Source organism: Chiloscyllium punctatum, chromosome 1 (assembly GCF_047496795.1).
Source record: "Chiloscyllium punctatum isolate Juve2018m chromosome 1, sChiPun1.3, whole genome shotgun sequence".
Lineage (NCBI taxonomy): Eukaryota > Metazoa > Chordata > Chondrichthyes > Orectolobiformes > Hemiscylliidae > Chiloscyllium > Chiloscyllium punctatum.
This window is the reverse complement of record NC_092739.1, coordinates 133,063,733-133,082,412: the sequence shown is the minus strand read 5'-3', so window position 1 is coordinate 133,082,412 and position 18,680 is coordinate 133,063,733. Positions and strand designations below refer to the sequence as shown.

The following is an 18,680-nucleotide window of genomic DNA, read 5'->3' as shown; positions in this document are numbered from 1 at the left end:
CTACAGACCTAATTGGAACTCCTCTTGAGGTTGCACAGGTGAGAAGAGAAGTATCGTGGTGGCATGTAATTCTTGTGTTTTCCTTGTAAATCAGTTTTATGGCAAAGTTTAGACCTGCTAAATAATAAAGCATATCCCTTCTGTGTATGCTTCAAACCCAAATTCAAAATTCTCCCAAAAAGATTGTTTCCATGCAGAAAGCCAATACATGAAATGGCATACATTATGATCCCTCACGACTTAGTAATTGTCTTTTTAAGTAAAAATTTGTGCATTTTAAGTACACTGTTTAAACAAAATGATTTGTACTTGTATAAAAATTTTAAGATCATAAACTCCCAAAGCAATTGACAGGAGTGTTAAAAAATAAAATTGGCCCTTAGCTGGATAAGGTGGCAAAACAGGTGGATGTAAGCTTAGGAAAGGAATTCCAGAGCTTGGGATTGAGGTAGAGGAAATCATGGCCACCGAAAGGACAATAATTAAAATTTAGGGATGCACATGAAGCCAGAATTGGAGAATTGTAAATGCCTTGGATTGTAGAATAGGAAGGTAAAGACAATGACTGCAGATGCTGGAAACCAGATTCTGGATTAGTGGTGCTGGAAGACCACAGGAGTTCAGGCAGCATCCAAGGAACAGCCTGAACTGCTGTGCTCTTCCAGCACCACTAATCCAAAATTGTAGAACAGGAAGCAGAGAGGCTGATTTATCCTGGCCTGTAGTAGCTGGGCCAGATAGAGTGACAGCTATCTGATGACATTACAGCTGGGTGTTACTCTCTTGCTGGTCTCCAGCTTGTTCAATCAGATCACCATCTACAGAGTCTCTGCTCAGCAGACACCCATGGTTCAGTTTGTTCATGTGATCGAAGTAGATGTGAATGACAGTGACAGTGACTAGAAAAGCCCACAGTGTAGCTATTCAGGGCAACTGCTCAAGCCTGGTTTCCATTACCAGGCCTCACTCCATGCCTTTCAGTAGCCAGATGTCTGGCTACCTAACTTGAAAAATGCTCCATGACTCGTTATGGACTGTTGCCAAAACAACACTCGTTCCTTTTAAGCTTTCCTGCCAAATGAGGAAGATTTCTGGCAGCTTCCTGTTCTATTGTGTCAGTTCACGTATCACACTTTTTTTTGTTGTTTGCAGTAGCGCAATACACTAGGTATAGCATGCGATGAGCAGAAAAGAAGGTAGTTGGCAGCATCCTTTCAAGGATAGGAATTTTTACATGGTTTCCGAATCCAAGCTTTTCAGGAACACTAGGTGTATGAGAAGGAGCATTTTGCACATTCTTTTCCTTGACCTCCCTTTCCCCTGCTTCCAGCCGTGTATTCAATGTACCTATCTAAGTTGACTAGCAATATTAATTACTTGACACATCAAAGGAAATAATCTAAGTCTCTATTCATTTAGATTGTTCCTCCATTCTGCTGGGGCTGTCACAACATTCCACGAGATCCTATTCGACTTTGCCAAATTTTCTTTCTTCCTTTTCTTCAAGTTTGTACTCCTGACAGAATATAATCAGTTGCTCATGATAAACTGCACTGATTAACATTTGTTTTGGTGTTAGCAGTGAGTGTTTTGTTTCAGAAAATATCAACAAAACCATTTATTGTAGTTTTTGAGAAGATAATTGACTAACAATGAAGAACTTTTGATTTTAACCTTTTTTCTTCTTTGCTTGCAATTCTTCTGGATTTAAAAGAAAGCTTTCTGCTCTTACTACCATGTAGGTAGGAATTAGCCAACTCTGTACGAATCAGGGGTAGATGTAAAGGCTCAATCTATGACAGACTGAAGGATCAGCAAAATTCCTGTATTCCATTGTAAAGGAATTTAATATTAATTTATGGGCGGCACGGTGGCACAGTGGATGGAAAATTATAGGCCAATCAGCTTAACCTCGGTTGTTGGTAAAATTCTAGAATCCATCATTAAGGATGAGGTTTCTAAATTCTTGGAAGAGCAGAGTCTGATTAGAACAAGTCAACATGGATTTAGTAAAGGGAGGTCATGCCTGACAAACCTGTTGGAATTTTTTGAAGAGGTAACAAGTAGGTTAGACCAGGGGAACCCAGTGGATGTGGTCTATCTGGACTTTCAAAAGGCCTTTGATAAGGTGCCACACGGGAGACTGCTGAGCAAGGTGAGGGCCCATGGTGTTCGAGGTGAGCTGCTGGGATGGATTGAGGATTGGCTATCTAACAGAAGGCAGAGAGTTGGGATAAAAGGTTCTTTTTCAGAATGGCAGCCGGTGACGAGCGGTGTCCCGCAGGGTTCGGTGCTGGGGCCACAGCTGTTCGCATTATATATTAATGATTTGGATGAGGGAACCGGGGGCATTCTAGCGAAGTTTGCCGATGATACAAAGTTAGGTAGACAGGCAGGTAGTACTGAGGAAGTGGGGAGGCTACAGAAGGATCTAGACAGGTTGGGAGAGTGGTCCAGGAAATGGCTGATGGAATTTAACGTGAGCAAGTGCGAGGTCTTGCACTTTGGCAAAAAGAATATAGGAATGGACTACTTTCTAAATGGTGAGAAACTTAATAAAGCCAAAGCACAAAGGGATCTGGGAGTGCTAGTCGAGGATTCTCTAAAGGTAAACATGCAGGTTGAGTCTGTGATTAGGAAAGCGAATGCAATGTTGTCTCTTATCTCAAGAGGGTTGGAATATAAAAGCAGAGATGTACTACTAAGACTTTATAAAGCTCTGGTTAGGCCCCATTTGGAGTACTGTGTCCAGTTTTGGTCCCCACACCTCAGGAAGGACATACTGGCACTGGAACGTGTCCAGCGGAGATTCACACGGATGATCCCTGGAATGACAGGTCTAGCATATGAGGAACGGCTGAGGATACTGGGATTGTATTCGTTGGAGTTTAGAAGATTAAGGGGAGATCTAATAGAGACGTACAAAATAATACATGGCTTTGAAAAGGTGGATGCTAGAAAATTGTTTCTGTTAGGCGAGGAGACTAGGACCCGTGGACACAGCCTTAGAATTAGAGGGGGTCATTTCAGAACGGAAATGCGGAGACATTTCTTCAGCCAGAGAGTGGTGGGCCTGTGGAATTCATTGCCACGGAGTGCAGTGGAAGCCGGGACGCTAAATGTCTTCAAGGCCGAGATTGATAGGTTCTTGTTGTCTAGAGGAATTAAGGGCTACGGGGAGAACGCTGGCAAGTGGAGCTGAAATGCGCATCAGCCATGATTGAATGGCGGAGTGGACTCGATGGGCCGAATGGCCTTACTTCCACTCCTATGTCTTATGGTCTTATGGTCTTATGCTGCCTCACGGCACCAGAGACCCGGGTTCAATTCCCGCTTCAGGCGACTGTCAATGTGGAGTTTGCACATTCTCCCCGTGTCTGTGTGGGTTTCCTCTGGTGCTGTGGTTTCCTCCCACAGTCCAAAAATGTGCAGGTTAGGTAAATTGGCCATGGTAAATTGCCTGTAGTGTTAGGTGAAGGGGTAAATGTAGGGGAATGGGTCTGGGTGGGTTGCACTTTGGCAGGTTGGTATGGACTAGTTGGGCCGAAGGGCCTGTTTCCACACTGTAAGTAATCTAATCTAATCTAATTAATGATAGGTAAAAATAGCAAATGTCTCTGAATGCTATTGAGACAGTAGCTAGAACACACTTGAGATCTTAATCTTTGTCAAATTTGAAAGAGTTTGAATTCACCTAAAAGAATTACCAAACAGCTATTGATGCTATTTCTGTTTATGTAAAACACGTGACTGTTATGTAACACCTTTTAAAACTGTCAATTGATGTGAATTAAATTTTGATTTACCAAATCCAGCTTTTTTTAAATCTCACCAGTATAACATTGATTTTCATCTGGTCAGTTATGATTTTATCTTTGAACTTTTTTGTTAAATGTTTCATTATTGCATTGCTTTTGAAAGTTTTGGACATGCTTAATAGCCAGGAATAAGTACAATTTTGGCAAATGCTTTAAGTCTAGCTTTGACTTTTGATTATTTGTATAGGAACTGAAAAATGCAGTCCAAAGAAATTCTGAAAAAGCACATCATTTGCTAGAAAATATACCAACTCATCTACCCAAGAAAGCTGCTGAAACTAGGTAGGTGAAGCTGACCTTAACCAAAGGGTGTTTTTTTTGCCCCTTCTGATTTCATGTTATGGCTCCTAAGAATTGAATACTCTCACTGGACTGGACAGCAGTTCAAGACATTGTTAACTAGCTTCTCGAGAGCAATTGAGGATACACAACTTGCCATTGATACTTTTATTAGTGAACAAGAAAAAAAGCTTGTTGTTATTATTGACAAAGGAAATATAAGTGGGGAAAAAAATAAAATTTCCAAATTTTTTATTTTGATCACATCTGCCTTTTTTTTAAATATAATTTCTGCAGCTGAAGACTGCACATGATCTTGACTCTCCATGTACAATTTAGGCGATAGTGAGGACTGCGGATGCTGGAGAGTCAGTTAATAAAGTGTGGTGCTGGAAAAGCACAGCAGGTCAGGCAGCATCTGAGGACAGGAAAGTGGGTGTTTAGGGCAGGATCCTAATGAAGGGTCCTGCCTGAAACATCCACTCTCCTGTTCCTCATGCTGCCTGACCTGCTGTGCTTTCTCCAATGCCACACTTTATCGACTCACTGTGTACAATATCATGGGAGGTAGTCAAGCATTTTTTTTTCATAAGTTTGAAGATAAATGTTGTGTCCATTTGTTCTAAGAACTGGTTGAAATTGTGAAGTCCCTATTGCAAGCTTATGACCATGCTGGAAATATTTAGATCACAGAGAATCTGTTAGAGAGGAATAAAACCAGCACTTCAGGTCAAATTATTTGTCAGAACTGGGTGAAATTTAGAGGTGTTAGGAGTCCATAAGCAAGTACAAAACCAGGAGAAGTAGTATCATGATAAGAGGGGATAAAACTGACTTAACGAATGGTTGTTGATTTAAAGGTAACGAAATATTAAAGTCCCATGTTGGCCCAAGAATCTATAGTGGCTCTCTAAGCAATTCATTCAGTCTTATACTCCACTCTGTCCCCTTAATCCTGTAAGTTTATTCCCTTTAAAGTCTATCTGGAGCTTATTGGGGCAATTTAGTGAAACAATGTTTCTTGAATGGTAAATGGTTTTGACAGCATCATAATTGGTGGGAAAAAAACATGGGCCCAGTTTTTATTACTTGAGATTTGTTGAAGTCAGCAAGTTATAGAAAGTTATAAAATCTTTAATTTTGCCCCAGCACAAATGTCAGTGATACAGTGAAGGAGGCCACAGTAATAGGAGCTCTGCTGAGGCTAGGCAGTTCATATTGTAACCTTGTGATGGAAGCTGAAAACCATGTCAGGCATCCAATCTATTTGCAAATGTCTGAAATGCAAAGGAGTAGCTGACATTGGCTGGAGTTATTTGTAGACCTCAAATAGTAATGATAGTGCAGAGTGTAGTATTAGTCAGGAGATGAGAAAACATGTAGCATGAGTGAAGCAGGCTGGGTAAACCAATGGAGCACTGAAGATGAATTTCTAGTAAGTGTCAGGCATGGTTCGTTAGAGCAGTAGACAACCTTGACATCGGGCTATTTTAGATCTGGTATTATGTTAATGGAATGAGCTGCCAGAAGAAGTGGTGGAGGCTGATAGAATGATATTGTTTAAAAGGCATCTAGATGGGTTTATGAACAGGAAGGGTTTTGAGGGATATGGCCCAAGTGCTGGCAAATAGGACTAGATTATTTAGGATGTCTGGTTGGCATGGATGAGTTGAGCCAAAGGGTCTGTTTCCGTGCTGTACTTCATATAACTCTGTCATGAAAATTATCTAATTACTAATGAATTGTGAAAAAACCTCTTTTTTTAAGTGATGAGTGACTACAGTATACAATCTTACATTCTGTTGAAAGTGAGCAAGTCCTTTTCTGAAGCGAGGGTGTTACATTTAAATAAGGCAAATTATGATGGCATGAGGCACAAATTGATATATTTTCTCAGTCCAAAAATCAGTGAAAGTGCATGATTGTGCGAAGGTGAAATACAATATTTTACATGGCTACAGCAACTTTACATTGATTTTTGGAAGTTTTTTTTTGAAACAGTGAGCTGTGAATAACCAAGGTGGTCCAGGATTCTATAAGATTAAAAGAAAACAACTTAAATAATTGCCAGAAATATCAATAATTTTGAGAATTGGGAAGTTATTGGAATATAACACAGGAGTTTAATTCAGATAAATGAGGTGCTGCATTTTGGAAAGGCAGAGCAGGGCAGGACATGTACACTTAATGGTAAGAGTGTTGCTGAACAAAGACCTTGGAATGCAGCTTCATAGTTCCTTGAAAGTGGAGTCCCAGGTAGACAGAAAAGTAAAGAAGGCATTTGGTGTGCTTGTCTTTGTTGGTCAGCACATTGAGTATAGGAGTTGGGAGTCATGTTGTGGCTGTACAGGATATTGGTTGGCCACTTTTGGAATATTGCATGCAATTCTGGTCTCCCTCCTATAGGAATGGTGTTGTCAAACTTGAAAGGGTTCCAAAACGATTTACAAGGGTGTTGCCAAGGTTGGAGGATTTGAGCTATAGGAAGAGTCTGAATAGGCTGGACCTGTTTTCCCTGGAGCATCAGACTGAGAAGTGACCTTATAGAGGTCTATAACATCATGAAGAGCATGGATAGGGTGAATAGACAAGGTATTTTCCCTGGGGTGGGGGAGTCCAGAACTAGAGGACATAGGTTTAGGGTGAGGGGGAAAGATTTAAAAGGAACCGAAGGTGCAACTTTTTCACGCAGGGTGGTGTGTGTGTATGGAATGATCTGTCAGAAGAAGTGATGGAGACTGGTACAATTACACACATCCAGATGCCTTTTAAATGTTGTATGAACAGGAGGGATTTGGGCCAATTGCTGTCAAATCGGACTAGATTAATTTAGGATATCTGGTCGGTATGGACAAGTTAGACTGAAGGGCCTGTTTCCATGCTGTACAAATTTGATCATATAAACGAGGATGAGAAAACTGATAAAGAAATAGGAAAGAGAATAAGAATGCAATCTAGCAAAACTCATAAAATCGGACTCCTAAAATTCACAAGTTTCTATACATAAAAGGAAATGTTTGGCTAAAATAAATGTGGGTCCATTTCAGGCAGTCAGATTTTATAATGGAGAAGAGAGAAATGGCAGATAGGCAAAATGGCTACTTTGTGTTTTTTTTACTGAGGAAGATTCAAGAAATCTCCCAGAATTAGAAATTCAAGCGGTTAGGGAGAATGCAGAGTTAAAGGGAATTAGCATCAATAAGGATGGGACTAAAATTTGATAATTTCCCAGGAGTACATGAAGTGGTTGAAAACACAGGGTGTGGAAGAGGATTTAAAGCTCCTTCAGGAGGATTTGGAAATGTCAAGTTCTTTACTTTGGGAGGAGAAACAGATGTATACTTGAATGGTAAGAGATAGATGTGTGAAGGGTTTTGGCTGTCCTTGTTAACAAGTCACTGAAGGCTAACCTGTAGGTGTAGCAAGTATTAGGAAGGTTAATGGAATGTAGCCTTTATTGCAAGAGGGTTGGGGTACAGGAATGGTGAAGTCTTGCTTCAATTGTTCCAGAGGTTCATTGGATCATACTGGAGTATTGTATGCAGTTTTGGTCTCTTTTTGTCTCAGGAAAAAGATTATTGCCGCAGAGGAGTGCAATGATGCTTCAACAAATTTATTCATGGGATGGTGGGACTTCTCTTTTGAAGAGAGATTAAGCAATGCAAGAATAAGAGGTGATTTAACTGAAACTCGCAAAGCACTTGAAGGGGTAGACTTGCCAGATGCAAGTAAGATTTTTCTAGTGGGAAGTCTAGAACCAGAGATCGTTCAGATTTTAAAAATCTGTTTGGGTCTCAGTTGGGTCTGCGATGAAGAGAATTTTTTGTTTACTGGGACAGCTATGAATTGTTTTGAATTTTCGACCCCAGAGGGCTATGACAGTTCCATTTTTGGGTATATTTTTAAGGTAGGGATTGATGGATTTGATAGATTTCTGATTACTGTGGCATATAAGGTGGTTGAGGTGGATAAAAAGCATTGAAACATTTTATCAGCCATGGTCACATTGAGGAACACAGAAGAGAAGTAGGTTATTCAATGCTGGAAGCCAATGCCAGCCTCATCAGCAAGACTGGAATAGCATTTAGTCTTTGACTGATAAGTTGCAGGTCACAACCCAGTCATGTAAGCAATGATATAAGCAAGTAGAAGCTTTGGTCATAACACTAACTCCGCTTTCTAGCATTTATACCTTTATAAGATCACTGACCAGAGGCCTAACTACAACAGTAATATCAACATATTTGCAGAACTAGGTCAAAGGATGAATATTGTGAGATCACTTTGATTCCTCAAATCCATTTGATTGAAATGACATACATGAAGAGGTAACAACACACCAGCCCAAAGAGACTACAAACAATAGTTTGCTTTCCTGAGTCCCTGTAATTGACTTGTTACCATTATGAATACATCTGACTATCCTCAGTATGAACTAGAGGATGCAATATAACTTACCAAGCTTACTTTAAACGGTTACCCCACACATAATCTCTATTAACAAAAAGAACCAGTGCAACAATATTGTGGGAATACTGACAGCTTCCTAACTGCAAGCATGTTCCTCTGTTGTCACCAAGCAGGACTGCAGAGGCCGGAGGAGAAATGACAACACATCTGAGCAGCTAAAGATAGGACAAGTGACACCATCTAGTGTAATGGTGGCTCAAATGTAGCACTCTTGCCTTTGAGTCAGAAAGGATGGGAATTCAAATCCCATCTCTCAGGGCATATTCCAGCCTGACACCTCAGTATTGCCTTATTAGAAATGTAGTCCTCTGGATGAACTTTTAAGTAGAGTCGGTCTGCTGTCTGACAGACCCCTCAATCATTATTTGAGGAAGAGTTGTTGAGTTCTACTCTGCAAATAGCATGTATCCCTCCCTCAATATTGGTCAAACAGGTTATTTTGTCACTGCTGTTCATGTTATCTTGCTGGACATATTTAAGATTCTTTAATCTGTCATTCAGTGACAACTACATTTTCAGGGCTCCTTTTGTTGCATATGAAGGGGTTTGCAGTGTCCTCAAGTTGTCATAGCCTCAATTATAAATGGAATCTTTCCTACAAGCTACAGATGTTGCCTTCGCATTGGATTCATTCTATACTGTTTTCTGAAAACTTTTCTTTCCATCTTTCTGGCTCTTGGATTTATGCTGTAGTTATCTGGGGAAGAATTAGTACGATGTTATCTTTTTAATAAGATCAATAGAATGACCTAAATTATTTAATCATCAAAGTGGTCTCATCATTCCATTAAGTATTTGCATTGGCCAGTAAAAATTACAGGTTTTCTGAATGCAACTCTTGTAGAGGAATATAAACGCATACAGCATGTACTTTTTTGCTTGGAATGAAGAAAAGTTCATTCAAAGAATGCCCAAGGAAAATGCATGGAAAAATGAGTAACATTTGTAAATATTGTGTTTGGTGCTCAAGAAATGATTATATAGATTCACCTTCCTGTATCTTTACTACCTGCAATGAACTGCCTTTTGCAACTTCCTAATGCTGCTTACCTCATTCACCTGTAAAAGGACAGGACTTGGAATCTGCGTATGACATCAAGCTCTTTGTCACAGATCCTTTTATTTTGGCTACAATGGTCTCTCGCATTCTCTTTCGCTTTGTACCTGCATTAGGAAGCCAGCTCATGGAAGCACTTGTTCAATCAATTCAACTAAATAATTAATTGTTGTATTTAGTAACTTAATTTATCTATGATCTGATGCTTTGCACATCCTAATTTATTTAAAGCTCTCCAAGGCACCAATTAATCCTAAATTATGTTTGAAAGGTCCTTGAAAATTTGTATCTTTTATATAGACCTTAGCACCAATGTTTATTCTGATGTGATTTATAACTTAACACTGAGAATTTTTGTTTAATTTTCAGCACAGTACCTGCAAAAGATCTGAAAGTCCAAGAAGTAACTGCTCATCCTGAACCTGAAAAGAATTCTGCGAAGAACAAACATTTTGTTCGTGAAATTGAATACCTGTTAATGGAGGAATTTAATCAGGTACCTGGGTAAGTTTCATAACAACAGTTTAATTCTAAAATAGAACAAAGAACTGGAACAAATCTAAATTGCTGGAGGAACTCAGCAGGTTTGGAAACATCTGTGGGAAGAAAGCAGAGCTGATATTTCAAATCTAATGACCCTTCTTTAGAACAGTTCTCACTGTTCCCACTCCTCCAGCAATTTCTGTTTTTGTTTGAAATAAATTTTTTGTTGATCTTTTCTTAAGATTACTTTTCCCTTAAACTGAAAGTTGGATAAAATATGCAATACAGAACAAGCTTTTAGATCTGATTGGTCTGGTCCATGTTAGTGTTGATACAATGAGGCTGCTTCGATTCCAGCCATCTCCCCTTGACCATTTTTAGCACATCTTTGTCCCTCTCTTTTTTTTTCTTGTTTTAATATACTTATGTGGAATTAGGCAGCAAAAGACTTTCAAAGGTACTCTAGTTTTATTGTAAATCTATAGATTAGCACAAACATCAGTTTCTACGTTTCTGGACCTTTCCTCGTCCACGGGCCAACTCTTCGCTGGGGAAGACGCCAGGTGCTTTACGAATTTGAAAATATTCTTGTTATTCTCTGTATCTTTACAATTTTAGTGTCTGTTCTGATGAAGCAAGCACTGAACATTCATGGTCAGGGCAAGAATACGATCCACTGAGCCACAACTGACCCAGCTCTTGTTTGTTTTTTGTATATTTATAATCAACCTGTTCAAATGTACTATGACTCATCTCTGGAGCAGTTGTAACTTGTACCTAGGCCACTTTGTTCAGAGAGAGGGACACTATCACGGCATCACAAGAACCCTAAGAACTCAGCTGTTAAACAGAAGTCAGATGAATACTACTCTTGATCAATTCTGGAGCTGTTCAATCTGACCTGTAAGCACTGACATCATATGCTGTTAAACATGTTTAAGCCAAAGACCTCTTTACTGCAGCCTGTTTGCTGAGCCCCTCCACTCCCAATTATCCTTTTCTTTGCGAACCCTCCACCTGCAGCACATCTTACTCTGCCAGAAGCTTTGTCCCGCTCACTGTTCCTCTCCTGAGCTCTCTCTCTCTCATCTAGAGTTCAGAAGAAGGAAATAGTGAGTGAAAATTGACAAGCAGGAATATACTTGTTACTGATGTCTATCTTTTTATTTTAATACCTTTTTAAGAAAATAAATTGTAATTATTTGTATGTATATTTTAAATTCTATGCATAGTCTGTTTAAAATTTTCTAATATCCTAACTCGGCGTTACTGTTTTTCCAGTGAATACCACTCCAGAAAACTGCTCAACTTAACTATTTTCCATGTTACTGAGTTCTAGATTCTAATCATTGAGTAAAGAAATGTCATACTTTTTAACCTACTGGATTATTTGAAACTATCTTGAATATGTGAAAACTAACCACGTGAAAAATTCTCACCATATGTTGACCCTGTTCAACACTGATAATTTTAAAGATCCGTATGAGGCTCTTTCTAAGTCTTCATTTATCGGAAGAAATTGTCCAAATTATTTGCTCTTTACTTTCCATCTTTTTTTTTTTTAAAAACTTTCTCTTGTATTTCTGTCTTTTTCTTGTAATTGGAGACAACTAGACCAAAGCACATTGCTCTTGAGTATGGTCCAAGCAGGATCCTAAACAGGTTTATTATAACTTCATGAATTTTGAATTCTATGTCCCTGTGCTTTGTTTACATTTTCAATGCTTTACTGGCCTTTGCTCTTACAGATTTTTCTTCACCAGTGTCCTAAGATTTCTCTCGTTTTTGTATTTATTGTTGTGTTCAGTTACATATTTCCATGCGTGCAGAAATGACTTTTTCCACTTTAGCTGTGAAGTAAAAATGAAAAAAATTATCAATAAAATGTATGAAATTAGTCTGAAGGATGGTTCTCCTACTGTCCTGACTGCAGTATTTGACAAGAGGTGTCAAGGCAGATGAAAATTGTACAGAATCATGTCTATGTAGTGTCACCAAACTATGTGCAACTATTGTAAGACTTCATTATTCTTGAACTTAAATTTTCTTGAAACGAAAGCTTCCAATTTTTTGGATTGTTTCCTGAACTTGTGTAGCAGGTTCCTCTGACAAGTGTATTGCAACATCAAGGTTCAAAATATTTTCATGATCAATGAGAGATTGCTACATCATGTTAATCTTGGATTATATCTGTGTTTGACAGTGTTAGTTTACTAGCGAATCTTATTGGTATGTACTATCACAGGTGGACATAGTCATCCAGGACGCAAACAGGCCCTTCAGTCCAACTTTGTCTGAGCTGACCAGCATCCCAATCTGACTTAGTCCCGTTTGCCAGCATTTGATCCATATTCCTTTTAAACCTCCTTATTGATACAGCCGTCCAGATACTTTTAAATATTCTAATCGTACCCACCTCCAGCACTTCCTCTGGCAACTTGTTCCATACTCTCACTACCCTCTGCATGAAAAAGTTACCCCTCAGCCCTTTTTTTTTAATCTTTCCCCTACAAATTGAGTGATGTATTGCTAGAGTCTTTTGTATTAACAGTTTGGAAATGACTCATCCTCTCAGACTACAATAAGTAGAGACATAAATTTGAATTGCATTTTGATAATGAAAGCCCCTAAATGTAACAACACAGGTGGATACAGGATGCTTCTCTTCATCGACCAGGCATCAAATCTAAAAGGTGGCAAGTTTTGTTACAGCTTTACAAACCTTTAATTAGCCCACATTTGGAATCTTGCATGCGTTTCTGGTCTCCACAATACCAGACGTTTTGGAGAGGGTACAGAGAAAGTTTACCAGAATGTTGTCTGATCTGGAGGGTTTTAGTTTTGAGGAGAGGTTGGATAAACTGAAATTTGTTTTCACTGGAAAGGTGGAAGCTGAAGGGCGACCTGATAGAGATCTACCTTCTGCTTCTGTTAGCTGGCCAATGTTCTATCTGTACCATGTTTTCCCTTACCCTGAGTTTTAGCTTCCGCGTTAGTTAGTCTGGAAAGTCCAAGTACACTGCATGGATTTGTACGTAAGTTGGAACATTGCATGCAAAAATTACTTAGCTATTCTTAAGTGCGTGGAAGTATTCATATGTTGGAGTTTTTAAATTTATAAGCTGCATAGAATTGCATTCAGAGACCCCTCTCTACTCCATATTAATTTGCAGAACTTGACAAAATAGGTGACAGCCATTCACTAATTCATATTTCAAGACAATGAGCCATGATTGTTCACTGCCAATCATCATTAGTAAGTACATTCTCTATGCCAATGCCTCTAGCAATCAGACTCCACTTGACAATCCATTTCTCTGACTTTGCTAAACCTTGGCACACATTTTAGTGAATAGAAGTCAAGTTGGACTCAAGATTAACTTTGCTTTATTTAGTGATTGTTGACATTGGATATAGATTGGGAGAAAGGAACTTGCAGTATTGTTCTACAGAGCACAGATGTACAATCAGTGGGCAGAGTGGCTTCCCCTTGGCGCCATTCTTCTATGATGCCATTCTGAACTAATCCTATTTGCCCGCACATGATAGAGTCATAGAGATGTACAGCATGGAAACTGACTTTTCTGTCCAACTTGTCCATGCTGACCAGATATCCTAACCCAATCTAGTCCCACCTGCCAACACCTGGCCCATATCCCTCCAAACCCTTCCTATTCATATACTCATCCAAATGCCTCTTAATTGTTGCAATTGCACCAGCCTCCACCACATCCTCTGGCAGCTCATTCCATACACTTACCACCCTCTGCGTGAAAAAGTTGCCCCTTGGGTCTCTTTTATATCTTTCCCCTCTTGCCCTTATCCACTTATCTAATTCTGGACTCCCTGACCCCAGGGAAAAGACTTTGTCTATTTATACTATCCATGCCCCTCAAATTTTGTAAACCTCTATAAGGTCACCCCTCAGCCTCCGACAGTCCAGGGAAAACAGCCCCAGCTTGTTCAGCCTCTCCCTGTAGCTCAGATCCTCCAAACCTGGCAACATCCTTGTAAATCTTTTCTGAACCCTTTCAAGGTTTCACAACATCTTTCCAATAGGAAGGAGACCAGAATTGCACGCAATATCCCAATAGTGGCCAAACCAATGTCCTGTACAGCCGCAACAATACCTCCAAACTCCTGTACTCAATACTCTGACCAATAAAGGAAAGCATACCAATATTTAAAAAAGATTTGCCTTGCACAATTCCTCCTCTTTTAAACGTCTCCCTTATCACCTTAAACCTATACTCCCTAGTATTTGATATTTTCACCTTGGGAAAGAGACTCTGGCTATCCACTTCATAATCGTGTATACTTCTATCAGGATGTCCTTCAGCCTTTGACGCTGTAGTGAAAACAGTCCAGGTTTGTCCAACCTCTCCTTTATAACTGATACAGTCCAATCCACACAGCATCTCGATAAGCTTATTTTACTCCAAAGCCTCCAGATCCTGCCTATAGTGTGGCGACCAGAATTGCACACAGTATTCCATTTGTAGCCCAACTAAAGTTTTATGCACATGCAGCATGACTTGTCAACTTTTGTACTCTATGTCCTGACCAATGAAGGTAAGCATGATGTGCGGCTTCTTTACCACCTTATCCACTTATATTACCAAGTCCAAGAAGCTATGGACTTTCACCCCATGATCCCTTCGTATATCAATGTTTTTAAAGGTCCTGTTTACTGTATGTTTTCTTCTTTCTTTTGGCATCACTTGTCCAGATTAAACTTGATCTGCCATTTCTCCACCTTTCCAACTGATTGATATCCTGTTGTATCTTTCCTCACAACTTTCCTCACTAACCACCTCTACCAATTATTGAGTTACTTGAAAGTTTACTAATCAGGCCATTTACACTTTCATCCAAATCTCAGCTTCTGGGTCAGTCTACCAATAGGTACTTTGTTGAATGCAGAATGGCTTCTTCTGGAACCCATTATTCTATGATTGCATTCTAAAATAATTGCATCTACCCACACATGATCTCTATTTCCCTGCCTATTCATGTGTCAGTCCAAATGCCTCTTAAATTTAAGTCCATATGGACCACATAAATTGCATTACCCTCCTCCATTATCTTCGTCACTTCCTCAAAAAACTCAAATCAAATTTGTGAAACAAGATCCCTGTACAAAACCATGCTGACTGTTCCTAATAAGTTAATTCTTTGCCAAATGTGAGTAAGTCTTGTCCCCAAGAATCTTCTCTAATTTCCCAACCTGATGTAAGGCTCATTGGCCTATAATTTCCTGGATCATCCCTGTTGTCCCTAAATGAAGGAACAACATTTGGCTATTTTCCAGTCTTCTATGACCTGCTCTATCACAAAAACAGATAAATGTTTTTTTTTAAACAGAACTTCCTTTCAATACAAGCAACGATTAGGGGTATTAGACTTCTTAACTTTCGTTGCTCCAAGGAGAATAACTAACTTTTTGAGGTATTTTAAAATTATGAACAATTTTGACAGGGTAAAGAAAGATATTTTGTTTCAGTATGTCAGTACCTAGGGGTCCCCAATTCAAAATTGTCAGTGAGAGAGCTAGGATTGAGATGATTTGCATAGTTAGGATTTGGAATGTGCCTGGGTGAGTGGTGGAGGTGGATTTCATAGGAGGTTTGAAAAGTGAACTCGATAGATATATATTTGAAAGTGATGAAGTTAGAGGACTGTGGAAATAGGGCTGGAGAGTGGGACAAGGAGAAAGTGAGGACTGCAAATGCTGGAGATCGGAGTCAAAAAGTGTGGTGCTGGAAAAGCACAGCTGGTTAAGCAGCATCCAAGGAGCTGAAGAGTCGATGTTTTGAGCATGGGCTCTTCATCAGGAAAGTGATGAAGAGCTCATGCTGGAAATGTTAACTCTCCTGCTCCTCAGATGCTGTCTGATGTGCTGTGCTTTTCCAGCACCACACATTTTGGAGAGTGGGACTAACTGGGTAGATCTCTTTTCAGGATCAAATACAGACACATGGGTTGAGTGGCCTCCTCCTTCTCTAATGTAAAATTATACAATTCTCTAAAGATCTCTTCCAACATCCCAGCAATCTCTCTTCCTTTGCTTCCTTCAGTATCCAGGAACCAATCCCATCATGCCCTGAGTACTTAACTTAATGTTTTAAGACCCCCAACACCACCTCCTCTTCAATAGCAACATGCCCTAGAAATCAACATGGCCTTCCCAAATTTTATGACCATCCATGTCCTCCTTAGTGAATACTAATGTGAAGTGTTCATTAAGGATCTCATGCAGTTCCTCTGGCTCCATGCATAAATTTGTTCTCTTGTCCTTGGATGGAGTTACCCTTTCTCCAGCTACCCTCTTACTCCAATATACACACACAATGCCTTGGGAATCTCCTTAATCTTACTTGCCAAGGACATTCCATGCCCCAATTTAGCCCTCCTAGTTCAGGACTGTCTGATTTCCATTTCCTAAACTTTTAAGTTTGCCTCTTTTTTTTTTTTCCCTTTTTTTGCTTAAACTTGCAATATCTCTTGTCATCCTGGGTTCCTGAATCTTGCTATCTTGAATCTTTCATCCTGGCAGGAACATGCTGGTCCTAAATCCTGATATAGATTTAAAATTATGATGTTTTTAGTTGCATTGGAAGCCTATATTTTTAAGCTTTCGTTAAAAGATCTCAAAATATTATCATTCTAGGCACATTCTGAGCAGCATTGATTAGAGGCTAAGATCAATGTACTGATTTGTTCTCCCTTGGATCTTGGAGAAAAATTTGGATCTGTTTGGAACATCATTCACAGTAGTATGTTTTGTATGTTTCTGCTTTTGATTTGCAATTCCTAAAGAATGTCTTGTTATCGTTTACATCTTGTAATCTTTAGAAATTCCTATTTTATTCGTCATTTAATCATTTTGGAACATGTATTTTATCACCTCAGTTCCCATTTGACAGTGACTTTATTGGCATTCTAGATATATGAAAGGGCGAATGACCTATGATCAGATCAATGCTGTGATTAAGGAGATTAATGCTACTGTGAAAGCCAAGTACAAGATCCTAAACCAGCCAATGAAATCAATGTCGAATACTACTCGTAACCAATATCATGCTTTTAAAGAACAAGAAACCAAGGAAACCAAAGGTACAAATAAGAATAAGACACAAAATCAAGATGAATCAATATGTTCTTTAAACTTTTTAATTTGTGTCGTGTCTTACATCACTACCATTCTTTTTTTTTTAAAAATGTGAAAGAGAACCATCTCTTCAATGAAGGTTATAATGTAAATGAGCGTTAGTCTCAGCTGAGCTTCCAGAGATATTCATTTCAGGCAATCGAAATATAAACCATTTCCATCTTAATGTGAGCATTTGAACTGAAGTGTCAGCTAACACTGCATTCTTGTTCCTAATCCATTATGATGATAATTCTTCACAATGAACAATAGTTGGGAGTGTTTAAGTAACTTTATTTGGCTAGTAGAAAGAAAGTGCACAGTGTATCCATGTTTAGTCGTCCATCCTGGCCTTGTTTGTTTTTTATTCATTCATAAGATATGAACATCACTACCAAGACCAGATTTTATTGCCCATCTCTAATTGTGCTTAGACCATGTAACTTGCTAGGCCATTTTAGAGGACCGTTGAAAGTCAACCACATTGTTGAGGACCTGGAGCCACATGTAGGCTAGATCAAGTAAGGTGGCAGATTAGTGAAATAATATAGCAAGTTTGGCAGCATATGTGGAAAGAGAATAGAATCTTGAGTCTGATCTGACATGTCTTCGAAACTCTGTTTCCACAAACGCTGTCACATTTGCTGTGTTGATTTTTCATCACTTTATGGCTTTATACTACAGGTTGTTCTCCTATAACGCATGTTTCTTCAATGCAAATTCACTAACATGATTGATGAATTGGGGACGCTATTTGTAAAGTGCAAAATTTTAAAACATGTGTTGGCTGTAATGCAATTACAAGAATGCAACCATTACCATATAGAAGAACTGATTGTACGAGCAATGAGGGCTGTTTAAGATGTCACCAGCTCAGTGACATTGCACAAGTTTCTTTTTTAAAAAAAATCAGAATAGAAAGACAAGTCTGAAGACAAGTCATATCAGACTTTCCACAGGTGTTGCCAGATGTGTTGGATTATTTCTCATTTCCAACACCCATTGTTTCTTTAGTGTAGTAACTTTGAATATTGTGAGAACCAGATACCCCTCTGCTCAAAGAACTCTTAACTGTAGCAATTACTCACTGAAGGTTTGGAGTAGTTATGGAATAAGAGAAGGATGGGCCAAGAATAAACTGGGGAAAGACTAATTGTACTAAAATAAGTTACGATTTGGCCCAAGTGGACTGGGAGCAGTGATTTGCAGATACAACTGTCAGAGCAGTGGGAGTTATTCAAGGAGGAAGTAATAAGAATGCAGGGCAAATGTGTTTACTAATGTATGGATGAAGTTTGGGACAAGACCAGAGAAGCCTAGGATCAAGGAACACAAAGGTTAGGATAAAGAAAAGATCCGTCAGTAGTAGGTACCAAAGGGCTCAATAAAAGCTCAATATGGAGATGAGTATTTTAAAAGAGCA

The 18,680-nt window shown here is 39.1% G+C and overlaps 1 protein-coding gene across 5 annotated transcripts in view; it reads left to right on the top strand.

Moving 5' to 3' along the window:
• ska1 (spindle and kinetochore associated complex subunit 1) overlaps positions 1-18,680 on the top strand; it is a 41,630-nt gene that overhangs the window by 19,040 nt on the left and 3,910 nt on the right. For all 5 annotated transcript variants that reach the window (XM_072574342.1, XM_072574359.1, XM_072574350.1 and 2 more), the window contains 3 exons: positions 4,006-4,100; positions 9,994-10,128; positions 17,054-17,223. In XM_072574342.1, coding sequence (XP_072430443.1) covers positions 4,006-4,100; positions 9,994-10,128; positions 17,054-17,223 — 400 coding nt within the window. The remainder of the gene's footprint in view (positions 1-4,005; positions 4,101-9,993; positions 10,129-17,053; positions 17,224-18,680) is intronic.